This window comes from Lycorma delicatula, chromosome 7 (assembly GCF_047948215.1).
Source record: "Lycorma delicatula isolate Av1 chromosome 7, ASM4794821v1, whole genome shotgun sequence".
NCBI lineage: Eukaryota > Metazoa > Arthropoda > Insecta > Hemiptera > Fulgoridae > Lycorma > Lycorma delicatula.
Genome location: NC_134461.1, coordinates 135883421 through 135897765, shown reverse-complemented (window position 1 = coordinate 135897765; position 14345 = coordinate 135883421). Strand labels below are relative to the sequence as shown.

At 32.0% G+C, this 14345-nt stretch overlaps 1 protein-coding gene across 4 annotated transcripts in view; it reads left to right on the top strand.

The window, feature by feature from the left end:
* The window catches only part of LOC142327260 (uncharacterized), a 170309-nt gene that overhangs the window by 75632 nt on the left and 80332 nt on the right, over nucleotides 1-14345 (top strand). For all 4 annotated transcript variants that reach the window (XM_075370119.1, XM_075370117.1, XM_075370120.1 and 1 more), the window contains 3 exons: nucleotides 1265-1370; nucleotides 2800-2942; nucleotides 11542-11729. In XM_075370119.1, the coding sequence (XP_075226234.1) occupies nucleotides 1265-1370; nucleotides 2800-2942; nucleotides 11542-11729 (437 nt within the window). The remainder of the gene's footprint in view (nucleotides 1-1264; nucleotides 1371-2799; nucleotides 2943-11541; nucleotides 11730-14345) is intronic.

The window sequence follows — 14345 nt, the reverse complement described above, 5'->3', positions numbered from 1 at the left end:
GGAAGAGTAAAATAACACGCTTTTCTCAGAAAAGATCTAACTAAAATTGACTTAAGTGGTCCCATGTTGGCCGTAAAAGCATAATAATAATAATAATACACTGATGGTAATACTCTGAGTGGTGTAACTTCTTGGACGATTATGCATCATACAATCAAATCCAGATTTTTCAGTCAATGTTGACTTGAGAATTAACTTACATTTGAAAAACCACAAGACTAGTCCACTACTACTTTTACCACTAGACTAGTTCAGTCTGTAGTAAAACTCATTGCAAATCACTTGTTTAATAGCCGATTTTCAAAATCTTAGATTCTGAGGTTCAGATCCTAGTAAAGGTTAGCTGCTTAAATGGATATGAATGCTAGACAGTGGTTACTGGTATACTTTGCTGGTTGGGGTTCAATTAACCGCACATCTTAGCAATGGTCCGCTTGAGTGTCTAGAAGAGTACACCTCATGTATATGTCATAAATATCAAAGGTTACTTATTGTTCATTAGTTGAACAGATTGCAATGTACACTCTAGGAAAAACAAATTATTGTTTTGTTAGTTAAGATTAAAAAAGCATTCAGTTATGTCATTAAAAGCACATATGCGAATATAATACGTGGTCCATTTGCAAAAACAAGAGCGACAGAGTTACACTTATATAAGGCCCATAACCAAGTATGATATAGATATAAGAAAGACAATTGATTTTGCTTTCTGTCTTTTCATTTCTTAGTACAGTTGAACTGGTAAATATGTTGGCTGGTAATCCATGGAGGTTTTCATGAAGAAATGTGTATACAAATAAATTCATAATTTTTGAATGGGAGTATTAAATTGCCATTAACTTTTCTCCATTCTCTAGTTAATGCGCCCAGTCCTGTAACTGAAAAGAGTCGTAATGGATTATACAGAAAACCATTCAGCGGGGATGAGTCGAATTGTGCCTTTGTGCATGGTGACTTTTAATTAGGATTTTGTCTTTTAAAGTATGAAAATTGTTGCCCCAAACAAAACAGCAATGTTCTTTAGGAATGTAGATAGATAGGTGTGAGCTGTAGTACATACCTTGAGCACATCTAAGTTCCCTCCCTGACTTGAGCAAGTGAGCTTCCTTATAATATTGACACATGTTTTTAATTTTTTTCCAGATTATTTCTTAAGGTAAAAACAAACTACGATTAATTATATAACTTTTATTAGTTTATATTTATAAATTTATATCTATTACTTCTGATTTCTTATTTTAATTTATTTTTTGTTAATTTCTAGATCATCCAGCCTCCTCCTGTTAATCAGTCTCCAGCCACTATAGCTAGTTTTTCAGCCCCTGTACAACCAGTTTCTACACCTACATGTGCTCTACCATCTGATGCTTGTATGTATTAAACAGATACTAAGTTTGCTTATAGGGTATAGTTATTTTCCTATCATAATTGAATGTATTTGTGTTACGACAAAAAAAAAAAAATTATGTAAAATTTTCACTTCTTGGGGGGGGGGGGGGTCATTAATTAGAATTTACGTGATTGGAAAGAAAGGGTTGATCTGAAGGTTCATTATGTTTATTATAGTTCATTAAGATAAATTACTTTATTTTTAAAAATGAAAAAAAATTCTTGGAACAGATAGTGAAGTATTATTTAATTTTTATCAGTAAGTAGATAATATATCCTTATGCACTACATCTCAGTTTTTGTTTTTATTATTTTGTTTGTTAAATATAATGTAATAAAATATGATAAATATAACTACAATAAAATAGAATACTTGTAATAGTAATCATAAAAAAGTAAAGTAGTTTTGTATTATGCAATTAGTAGCTGAATTTTAATTGTAAGATGTTTTAATTCATAAATTTTAATAATTCAAATGTAGGAATATTCTTTATCGGTTAAAATTTTGTAATATTGAATTTAACGAAAAAACCTAGATATCTCGCTATGATTATTAAGTTTTTAAAACTTTAGAAACAGTGTTTGCTGATTCTACTGTTACCAGTAGAATTTATCATCAAATAAAAATAGATCTTTACCTGAAATTGAAGATTGATACCTAAAATTGGAATGCAGAACAGTAATATTAATGGGCTTCAAAGGATGAAGTCTGTCTCTTGAAATATTCCTACGGCGGGGCTTGATCTGCCGGCTCCTATTATTGCAGTCTTTGCAAGTTCAGCTTCTACAGTATCATGATGGGTACTCTCACCTTGAGGCTGAAGCTGTGAAAGGAGGCTCTGATGGAGATGTGCAGGATGTTGACAGAGTAATGCACGGTGTATCTTCCATTCCATCACCAAATCTACAGGGTTGTACCTTACTATCTTGCTTGTTACTTCCTTCACAAAGGAGTTATTATTCGTCTGTAATTTTTCATTATTAGGATAGCTCTTGCCCTTGACAATGACATATCTTTAGTGTTCAGGTTCTGTGAATCAGGATACACCATTCTTTTTGTCTATGGCGATTCTTTTATCTGTTTTAATTCTGGACAGTAACAAATAGATGAACAACATGTTGCCAGTTTTCCCAGGACATCAATGAAGAAAACTTTACCGAATTCTGCCTACTACTTTTTTCGGTGCCTTTCTGTGATCTTCATTGTCGACAATGGATAGCTCAGTAGTCATCAGCTCTTTCAATTACTTGCATTTGTCTTTGGGGGTTTCCCTTTACCTGTGAAAGTGAAGGAGGCTTATTGTTCTTCAAAAACTTTTGAACAAGAAACACTAATTGTAGAAGCCATTCCTAATGTGACCTTTATAATGTACAGTTGTGGACTAATATAAATAAAGTATTTATTTTTAGATAATGAAACTACAAGTGATAGCAGCCAAGAGTCTTTGATGATGAGAGAAGAGGTAGTTAATGCAGCTATAATTGAGGAAGTTCAGCATTTTGATGCAGAACTTAGGGAAGTTATTAATTCTGTTAGGACTATGGATTTTAAGGTAAGACATTTATTTTCTCTCTCTCACCTCTCACTCTGTTTCTCTCCCTCCCTCCATCCAGATAGTTTTAAAATACAAACAGAAAATACTTTTAAATAAGAATTTGGGCAGAAGGTATCTAAGATAATAAAGTAAACATTAATTTCCATTGTCATTTTTTCCCAAAGAATTACTAAGGAAATTGTTTTATTTTTCAGTCGTCAGTAATAAATTTAGAATTAATAAATAAAGATATTATGACTCAAAATTTAACACAGATTACCCACTCATGCATTCTCAGATGAAATTTCAAATTGATTCACAGTGCAAATTTTATCTTGATTTGAAATGCTTAGTGTTTTTTTCAGTGGCACAGAATTTCAAAAGGAGGGAACTTAAAATTGTATTGCTTGTATTATTGAAGAATGAAGTGCTTTAGCTTATTAATTAAAATTCAGTTGAAATTAACCTTCTTAGTGCAAAAATTAACTATGTTTTAGATTGTAGTATTTTACAAAAAAAAAAAAAATAATAATTTGTTCCCAGAAATAAATAATTTGCTTAATTTAATTATGAATTTAATAATCTATTTGAAACGATAGTACAGAACAAATTTGAACTAGTGTGCATACTTTGATATAAAAAATTACTCTAGTAAGTAATTTCCAACTACAAGCCTGGTGGATATAAAGGATAGTGAATATGTGGTACATGAGCATCAGATTTACATGTATAAAGATTAAGTTTTTAAATTAGTGATTTTTATTTTCATCTATAATCATGCTCATGCTTTATTATAATGGTTTTTACATTGTTTAGAGTAAAATAATTTAATTGTAAGTAACATATAAGCTGACCGAGATTGATGCTTTGCTACTTAATGTATTCGAATTATTTTTTAATTATCTTGAAATAAACTGATCATAAGCATAACAACATTAAAATCTTGATTTTAAACTATGGCTCATATTATTGAGTACTCTGACTTATATTAAATATTGCACGATTTCTTGCCTAAAACAATATGATTTGTAAACTTGTATCACAGATAAAGAAACAAAATTTATATCCCCTCTGTTGAATATTATTTATTGACTGTTATTATTTACTGATTGATTGATATTTTAACTATTTTGATCTTTTTATGTAGTTTTGCCTGAGTAATAAAAACAGTTATCATAGTAATGAGATAATATACGAGGTGTGGCTATTAAATAACGAGATTAATGGTGTAAAATATTTTATTTAAAATTTATACATATTTAGTTATTATCCCTTTCAATATACACCCTTTCTCTATCCCTACAACACTCCATGCGAATTTTCCATTGTTTGAAGCAGTGCTGGAAGTCTTCTTCTGTGAGCTCTTTCATGACTTGTGACAAGGTCTGAAATCTTGTTCCTTTTAATGCAGATTTGACCTTGGGAAGCAGATAAGTCACATGGTGCCAGGTTAGGTGAACAAGGCAGGTGGTCTAACACTGGGATGTTATACAGGGTGATTCAAAGAAATGGGAAAATTAAAAAATTTAAAAACATTATTTAAAGTTAATGAAAAATTTATTTTAGAAAATGAATTTTATTTCATGTAATTGTAAAAATGTTGCCATTTTAGGATATATACATTTTAGTTTATTTTTTAAAGATGACATCTTGCAGGTGACCTCCTCTTCTACGTAAACACTCTCGAAGTCTCTTCGTTAAATTGTTCATGGTTTGACGTAACATGTCAGCTGGAATTTCCGCAATTGCTTCTCGGATCTTTGCCTTCAGTTCTTCCGTTGTAGCAGGTCTACTGTGGAACACTTTGCTTTTAAGATGACCCCACAAAAAGTAATCGCAAGCTGAGAGATCAGGCGATCTGGGAGGCCATCTAATGTCACCATTTCGTGAAATGACACGTTGTCCAAACAATCGGCGTACAGCTGCCATCGATATTCATGCAGTATGTGATGTTGCTCCGTCAGAAACCAGGCTGTGTTAAGAATCGGTGGAAATGTCTTTTGTTGTTCCACAACAAAGGTTTCAAGCACGGCTACGTAACGAGCCGACGTCACTGTAATCGCAAGACCGTTGTCATCCTCAAAAAAATAAGGGCCTATAACACCATAAGATGATATAGCACACCACACGGTCACTTTCTGGCTGTGCAACGGGCGCTGGTGTATCTGCGTAGGATTCTCTTGTGCCCGGTATCTGAAATTTTGCTTGTTAACAAATCCACTGAGGTGGAAATACGCTTCGTCTGACATCCACAGTTCGTGAACAAACTCTTTGTTATCATTTATCTTCTGAAGCATTACATTACAGAATTGTGCTCGCACAACTGCATCGTTCGGTTTCAGTTCCTGGACGATCTGCAACTTGTATGGATGGAATTGCAAGTCCTTCACTAACATTCTTCGAACACTTGAACTATGCGATTGTAAAGATGCTGAGAGACGACAGATTGACCGATGTGGACTTCGTGTGACAGCATCTTGTAAAACTTGAACATTCTGTGGTGTATCGACGGTTCGCTCACGGCCTGGAGGTTTCTTTTTCATTGCCGAACCAGTTTCCTCAAAGTTAGATATCCATGTTTTAATTGGATGTGCTGATGGAACACGGTCGTGCCGTCCCAGATTAAAATGACGGCGAAATTCTCTACGTGCTCCCTCCACACTGTTTGTAAAACGCTTTGATAGCAAATGCACGTTGCGCACCACTCCAGGATCCATGACAACTAAATGGCAGGTTAGGTTAGAGAGGCTGGCACCACTTATCAAGTGGTACCAATTTCCCACGGCTACCAACACAACTTTCAAAATTTCCTGTTTCTTTGAATCAGCTTGTACTTAGCTAGAAACGTCTTGACAGACAATGCAGTGTGAGCTGCAGTATTGTCCTGATGATGAACCCGTGACTTGTTCTTCCACTATTCGGGTGGTTTTTTTCTTATTTTTTCATGGAGTTGAGCAAGGACCTTGAATAAAGACAAGAATAGTTAACCAATGATCAGATCAGATCAGATTACCACTTGGATCAGGTGCCACTTTGGAGTTATATCAGCGACTGTCGGTGCCATCTATTCATAAGTCATATGGAATGGATTTTAGTTGTGCTAGTCTTTCAGTTCAGCTTTTATCCTTTATGTGGCTATGTTAATAGAATACTTAGTGTTATAAAATTGTTTGTGGTCCCAAGGTATCTCTGTTATTTTTATAATGGGCTGGTGGTGAAATCCTGGGTCTCAGTGAATAATACGATTTAATGTTTTTAAAAAGATATTATTAGCATAACAACTAAAACATATTTTGGAAAATGAGAGTAGTAACAGTGAATTTAGTGCTGAATTTAGATGACAGTGATGTCCAATCGGAGAGTGAAAGTGATTTTGAGTGAAGCTGAAAATCGTACTGACACTGTGCAAACTATACATAGAGAAACTGAAACCAATGACAATAGTGTTCAAATAACTGAAAATAACATTAATACAACTATAAGTGAAACCAATAATGATGATACATTCAGAGAACTGAAAATGACATCAGTATAATTAAACGTATACCAAAAATCATTTTGACAAACAACAAATACAAAAGTAGCAAGTAATGTTGTGTGGGTGACCCATCCACCAGAATTAAAAAAAAATTGATTTTGTTTAAATTCCTGATCGTTGTATTCCCATTTCAAATGTTTGTAAACCAGTTGACTATTTTCAACTACTAGCTAATAAGTTTTTTAATATGAATATGGATGAAACGAATAAATTATACAGAAGATCTTAGAACAGAAATTAATCACCCTAAATTTTTCATTTATCATCACAGAAACCTGTAACAAAAGACTAATTCATGTTTCTGGGATTTTTACACTTGGGGAAAATTAAATTGAACAGAGTAAAAGATTATTAGTGTACCCATTATTTGTTTAATATACCAGTTTTTCTAATTGTATGGGCTGGAATAAATTTTTCCATAATTATGAGAGCTCTTCATTTTTGTAGTAATGAGAAAACAGGACAGTAATTGTATACATAAGATAAAACAATTAATTGATTTTTTTTTTAATGAAAAAATGGCTAATTTTTACTATTCTAAAAAAAATTATGGATAGATGAGTCCATGGTTTTGTGGCGTGGGTTCCTAATTTTTTGACAATATATTAATAAAAAACATAAAATACAGGATTAAACTGTATTTTCTTACTGAGCCCGATGAAACAATTTTGAAAATCCTTGTTAAAGTGGTGCTACAGATGACCTGGGTGATAAAGGACGTGTGTCAAATTTTGTTTTGTGTTTAATGAAAAAAAATATATATATAAACACCTGACACTCACTGTTTATGGATAGTTTTTTAATTTTTACCATTTAGAAAAGAAATTATTAGAATTAAAAAACTTACACTACTGGCACTCTAAGAAGTGATCGAAACGCCAAAAGAAGTAGTAAAATCAAAGCTGAATGTAGGAGAATCTGTTATGCAATCTTCAGAAAGGGTAATTGTTGGAAAGTGGTGAAATAAAAGAAAAAAAAAAAAAATTTTCATAATAAATTAATTATATTGTATGTAAACCAACATTGATTACTATGACAACCAGTTAAATCTTGTTGGTGCCAAATGGTATGTGTGGCCCTCAGAACATGCATTCATTCAGGAAGCTAATGGCACCAAAAGACGTCACACTTATATAGCTTTAAAAGCGATATTAGTGTAAATTTATAATTGGTTTGCTTGGCATTTCTCCCGCCACAAACAGCTACTGAGCCTCGAAACAGTTTGGCGACCAGTGTCCTAACTAGCTCCTAGAGCTAACCTAAAAGCGTGGTACCATATGGCACTCGCTTACGTGTCCAAGGTTTCAAGAACAGCAACATGCAGAATCTATTGTAACTTATACGAAGCCTATTGGAGGTGCTTGTCATAACCGTGAGAGGCTAAAACAATAATATTATTGGGAAAACAAGAAAAAACTTATACTGTTAGTTTCACTAAAGATAAAAGAAGAAGATCCAGGTGAGTTTGTGCAAGATAGGGTGAAGGCTGCTGGAGAATGTCATTACAAGCATGTTTACAAGAAGTGAGGTAGAAAACATTTAAAAAGTGTGTGAAAAACCATCGACTTTATTTTAATAATGTTTAAATATAAACTGTTCCTGTTGCTTTAAGAATAACGTTCCTGTTGCTTTTAAGAAAGGTTCTGCTAAATTGATGTAAGTAAACCTAATTCAGTTAGCTTATACAGTTGAAGTAAATAAACTGCATACACGAGTGATCAGATGGCTGATTCTCACAAGCATCTTGTGTAAATCCATATAAAAGAAAGTGCACAACGTTAATATTCAGTAACCACGAGCTATTATATTTTATGAAAATTATACAGATATTTTAAATTTAAATAAATTAATACATGTTAAATGATCAATAAATCTCTTTAACCTTGTTCAGTACATCCAATAACACGAGTATTTTATTCATTAAAATTGTTTATTCTTGGGTCAGTCCATTTGAAATGTCCTAGAAAAACATAAGCTGGTTGCTTGACCAATTTAAAAAAAAATTGAAACTTTTCCACTTGTTTCCTACATGTTTCAGGACCTTAAAACTATTAAAAAAAATTTTTTTTAAGCAGTTTACCTGTGGCAGCCATTTTTGTTATGGTGCATACACCTATTTTTGTGATTGTTAGTGTTTACAGAAAAAATCATAACTAAAAAGCTATTGGTTCTGGAAGGATGAAACAAAAAGTAATTTAATCATTTTTCTCAAGATAAAAGATCGGTCCAGCGGTTTATTTACCTATCTCTTTTCTTTCTATCCATTCACCAATCGATCTTTTACCTTGAGAAAATACAATTAAATTACTTTTTGTTTCATCCTTTCAGGACCAATAGTTCTTTAGCTATGATTTTTTCTGCAAACCCTTACAGTTACAGAAATAGGTGTGCGTACCGTAACAAAAATGGCCGTCACCGGTAAACTGCTTAAATAAAAAATAAAAAACAAATATTTTTAAGGTCCTGAAACACGTAGGAAAGAAGTGGAAAAGTTTCAGTTTTTTTGAATTGTTCAAGCAAACAGCTTATGTTTTTTCGGGACACTTCAAATGGATTGACCCTATTACATGTTTCCTTGAGTTTTTTTAAAAGTTACAAAATTGTCAATTGTCCACTAACACTAAAAGTTGAACGATATTTTAGATAAAATTTCTATGATAATAAATAAATAAATTCAATTCAGTTATCGTCATCTGATTGTGAGAAATCCGTAATGCTGTCGGTATTAACCGAAAGAATGAGAGGCTCAATTTTGTTTTCTATTATGTTATCCAATCCCCAATAATTTGGTTCAACAGTATCCATTACATGTTTTATACAATTCTTCCATTCCTACTGGTCTGTTTTATCCAGTGGCTTTTAAGCATAAATTTTTATATAATTTATTTTAAAATTAGTATTTTCTGACGCTATGTAACTTTTGATTTATCCTCAAATTAACTCTGTTGGATTGGGTTCACAACAATAGGGAGGTAATTGAAGCACGTGGTGGTAATTTTACCACTGGATCTTGCTAATTCATCAATTTTATACGCATTAAAATTACTTTTAATACGCAAAACTGTTTGCGACGATTGGAGTTACAAGTTTATCCTTACCAAAATTCACTGGTTTTGAACTAAGTCAAATTTTGATATCATTCTTTTACCAAGACACGGCTGGATTTTTTCCCTTTTTACTTGAATGATAAGAGGTGTTGTCTAAGACAATAACCAAACTATTTTCCAGAAGAGGTAACACATTGTTAAACCATTTCTCAAAAGCCATTCATCTCGTTATGAATGGAAATATAGATTAAATATTAAATATCTATATTAAATTATATATTAGATATTAAATATCTCGTCTCCTGGAAATATAGATTCAAAAATCTAGAGACAACCATTGACAAACTCGCTATCATTACTGTATGACTAATTATACAGTGACTAGTGTATATAGATATAGCCACGTTATGAATCAGCACCGATTCATGGTACGTGATTCAGCAGACTTATGACACAAACTCACTCACGTGACTGCAAAGTTTGTTTATTCTTCTCTCTATAAGTAAAATTTTACAAATTTGACTAAAATTTATCAGTTTCTTGCCAAAAATTGTGAAATTTTCAGGCTTAACACAAAAAAACATTCCTATTTGATAGCGCATTCGTTTTTATACAATTTAAAAAAAAACTGTGAAGAAAAATTGAGAAAACACGAAAATTGCAATAATTCAAGACCTAATTTATCTACTAGATAAATCAAGTCATATCTGATTAGGCCTCAACCAGAGTTTTTCCTCAACTCTGAATCGAGATATGAGCAAACATTGGTTCTCCTTATCTTATAAAATTGTTAGAAAAATGCTGAAAATGCAAAAATTGCAATAACTTGAGAACCAGTTAATCTATTGGTACAGGGTAGTGGCTTATTAAAACACTCTTGAGAATCAAGTCACACTTAATGAGGTTTCACCCAAAATCTTTCCTCAACTCTAAATTTAGATATGAGCGAGCATTGGTTTTCCCTGTACTGTGACGTGGTAAGAAAAATATTGAAATGCTGACTGTGAAGCGTCCAGGGAATGCAGCCCCCTAAACAAATCGGCTATTATATAATTATTAAACTTTGTTCATGTTAGATTACTTTACATTTAATGATATTTATTATTGCAGGAAGGTTTACTACGGGTTTACAATTAAATAGCATAGTGTTTGAAGTACTGTGGTTGTACATTGAAACAGGATTGACTAAAATACTATGAATACCCTCAATGTAAAAGTATTGATTAGATAAGCAAAAAACTTAGTACACGATGTTATACTTAAAAATATTAAGGAGTTTTCATAAAACTATATGTAGCTAAATAACGAGTTTAATTTAATAAAATTACATTGGAACCAAAAACAGTTATAAAAGATATAAATAAATAAACAATTACCAACCTAAACATAAAAATAAAATTAATTAGTTTAAATATATATTAATCTTTTCCATAAATTAAGGTAATTTCTATAAAATTATCTAAAAATTTACATTTAATAACTATATTCATTTAAATTATTTAAGCAACTGGTCATAAAGTAGAATGTGAGCAAAATAAGAAAAAAATTCTTTATAGGATTGACCAATAGAAATTTAAAAAACACTAATAGGAACATTTACAAGTGTATAAATATAAATCGGATTATGCAGATCATATCAGGAAAAATAAAGCTTTCTAGTTTACAAAAAATGATGATTTTTAGAAATCAATAGTGACAAATTTTATAAATTCTTCACCCTTGAAAAAATGTGCATAATAAAATATGCAGGAATGAAAAAATGTAGTTAGAAGTAGTAAAATTTGAACATGATAATCTTGAATGAAATAAATTAACTAGCGAGATAGGTATTAAGAAGAAGATAAGCTGATGAAAGTGTTTAACTAAGCCTTTTTGTCATAGTTCGGGAATTTTAGAAAAGATGTTTGATTTTATTTTTTTATAGATTTTGTTTTTTATGCATAGCCCCCCTGATATAAAGGATAAAACAATTTTTAAAAAATGTTATTTTATTTTTTATATTTATTACAGTTTTAAAAATCTTTTTATTTAGATTGGGGATAATTCTGAGATGGTGGAAATCAATAAAATGATGGAAGAACTTGAAGACTTTTGGAAAGAGCTTAAAGATACCACGAGCAGTCAGAAATCAGAAGTTGATTGTCTTAAGAATACTTTGTTAGAAACATTTTATTGGGTTGAAGATGCTAAAGCAAGAAATTATCAGTGCCAGAATCCTGGGTAATTATATTTAACATTTAAAATGTCTTAAAATAAAATAATATGTAGTAAGCGATGCTAAGTATTATATCATTCTTACCGTATAATATGTAGCTTAATGTTTTGTTGCTCCTAATGATCAGAAATGTAAGTTACAGACATTCATGATATTTTTTTAGATGTACTAAACCAGATTTAAAATACTCTACTACTTTACTTTTATGCTATGGCTATGACTCACTCGCGTGTAGAACAAAAATCTTAAAACTAACAAAGACGGTAAAAACAAAAACATTATTTCTTAAATTTTAAAAACAGAACTACCAAATAACTTGCAGAACAAAGCACTAAATGAACCGTTTTACGAAGAGCTTACTTAACAAAAAATGTAATACTTAAACACTCAATTGTTGTGACTGAACAGCAAACAAAATGGGATAGTGCTTCAAACAGTGAACAGAACACATAAAAGCAATCTAAAGTAACATAAACTGGCACTTTCTTGCTTAGAAATAGAATACTAATGTAATGGTAAAATTAACAATGTAACGAACATTTTTACCCAAAATCTGTTTTGAAACTGGTTTTGTCACTGTATCACATGTGATGATGACAGCAGTTGGCATTGATGTCTAAATATGCTCATGTTAACTCACCTAATTTGTTCTGGTGCAAGTTATATCTGCCTTTGAGAATTGCATAATAAAAAAAACTTTGAAATTCAAATTTACTTACCTGTAAACTAATTTGCTTTTACGAGGGAAGTAAAGAATTTGCTCAAAAGTAAAGATCGCTGGGAAGTTTCTGTCCTTAAGCTTGGTGAACCTGTGTCGTTCCTTAACCTGTGTAGTAATGTGTACACACTGCATTGTTGTCTGTAAGTAGTCACATTGTTGTAGTACCTTTGATTACATGCGAGTTATTACATTATAAAATATATAGGAAAATCGATGTTGCCGCCGACTATTAAATACAATAGTCATATGTTTTTTAAACCATCAAAACGTTAAGCCGGCTTAAATTCATAGGCCGTTCGTTACTGTGAACGGTGAATAATGAACAAAAGAAATGTCTGAAAATGGTGTGAAAGGTTTAGAAATAACAGAATTAATATGAATGATGAAGAATGTTTGGAATGGCCTCAATAATCACTGAGGTCTTGTTGAATTGTGTCGATGATTAAATCAGAAAAAATCGTCGCTCAACAATTTTCGACTTGGCCCTTCTTTTTCCTGATGTTTCAAGAGCTGTTATCGGTCGCATTCTTCATGACCATTTAGGCTTCAGAAAGGTTTGTGCACGTTGGGTGCTGCACATCTTAATGGAACGTCACAAAAAAATTCAAATGGGATCTGCTATGAAATTTTTGATGCGCTACCCAGATAATGGTGATGAGTTCCTTCATTCAATTGTTACCGGTGATGAAACGTGGATTTTGTATTACACACCAGTGAGAAAATGGCAGTCTAATAAATGGCATCATCCTCAATCACCAACCAGACCAACAAAGGTCAAACTACAGCCGTTTGGACACAAACTGCCACAGTCTTTTGGAATTGGTTTGGCATGACTACAGCCGTTTGGACACAAACTGCCACAGTCTTTTGGGATTGGTTTGGCATACTACTGATTGATTTCATGCTGCGTGGAATGACTGTAAATGCAGAAGCCTACTGCAAAACTACATAAGTTATGGTGCACCATTTAAAATCTGTGACATGAGCGGCTAACTGATGGCATTGTCATGCTGCACGATAATGCACATCCTCTTGTTGCGGGTCTGACACGTGATTTACTAAGAAAATTTGGATGGGAAATTTCACCCACCATATAGTCCGGACTTAGCTCCATCTGATTACCATTTGTTTGGGAAATTAAAAGAATCTTTGAGCGGTAAGCGATTCGTGAGTGACGATTAACTTAAAAATGCTGTTAATCACTGGCAAATGGATTGGCGGCAGAAGAATATGACAAGGGTATATTGAAGCTGGTGTATCGCTACGATAAATGTCAATATTATTAGCGATTATATAGAAAAGTTGTTTAAGATATAAAGGGAAATAAACAAAATTAGAGGTAATGAATGTAATAAAATCTGTATCGGTAAAACTAAAGATAGTTTAAAAAAAGATTTACAGAACATTACTACGCTTAAATCAATATAAAAACAGGTGTATGTAATGCGGCTGATCATTTGTTGCAATGTAAGCATAATATTACCGATTGTAAAAGTAATTTAGGAATTTTGGAGGTTATTATATTTACAAGTTTAAACAAAAGTATGAAATGATGAACCACCACGATTATGTTGATTTTTGATTAAAGATATAATAAATTATAGCGATTGGAATCAGTGATATTATGAAGGGAAATATTTTGTTTTAAATTTATATTATGCTAGTAGTGGCATCGTAGTTGTGTATTCATAACAAATTTGGAGTGTTGTAGTAGTGATAATTTAAGTTTTTTCTAAATTTTTAGTATTTTTAATATTTGTTTGATGTGTTTGTAGAATTGTATACCAACTGATGACACAGGATCCTGTGAAATCGATTTTGGTATTAGTTTGTTGATGTTGTTTATCTGTTACTGTGTTTTGGTAGTTTGGTTTTCAATTAACATATATATATATATATG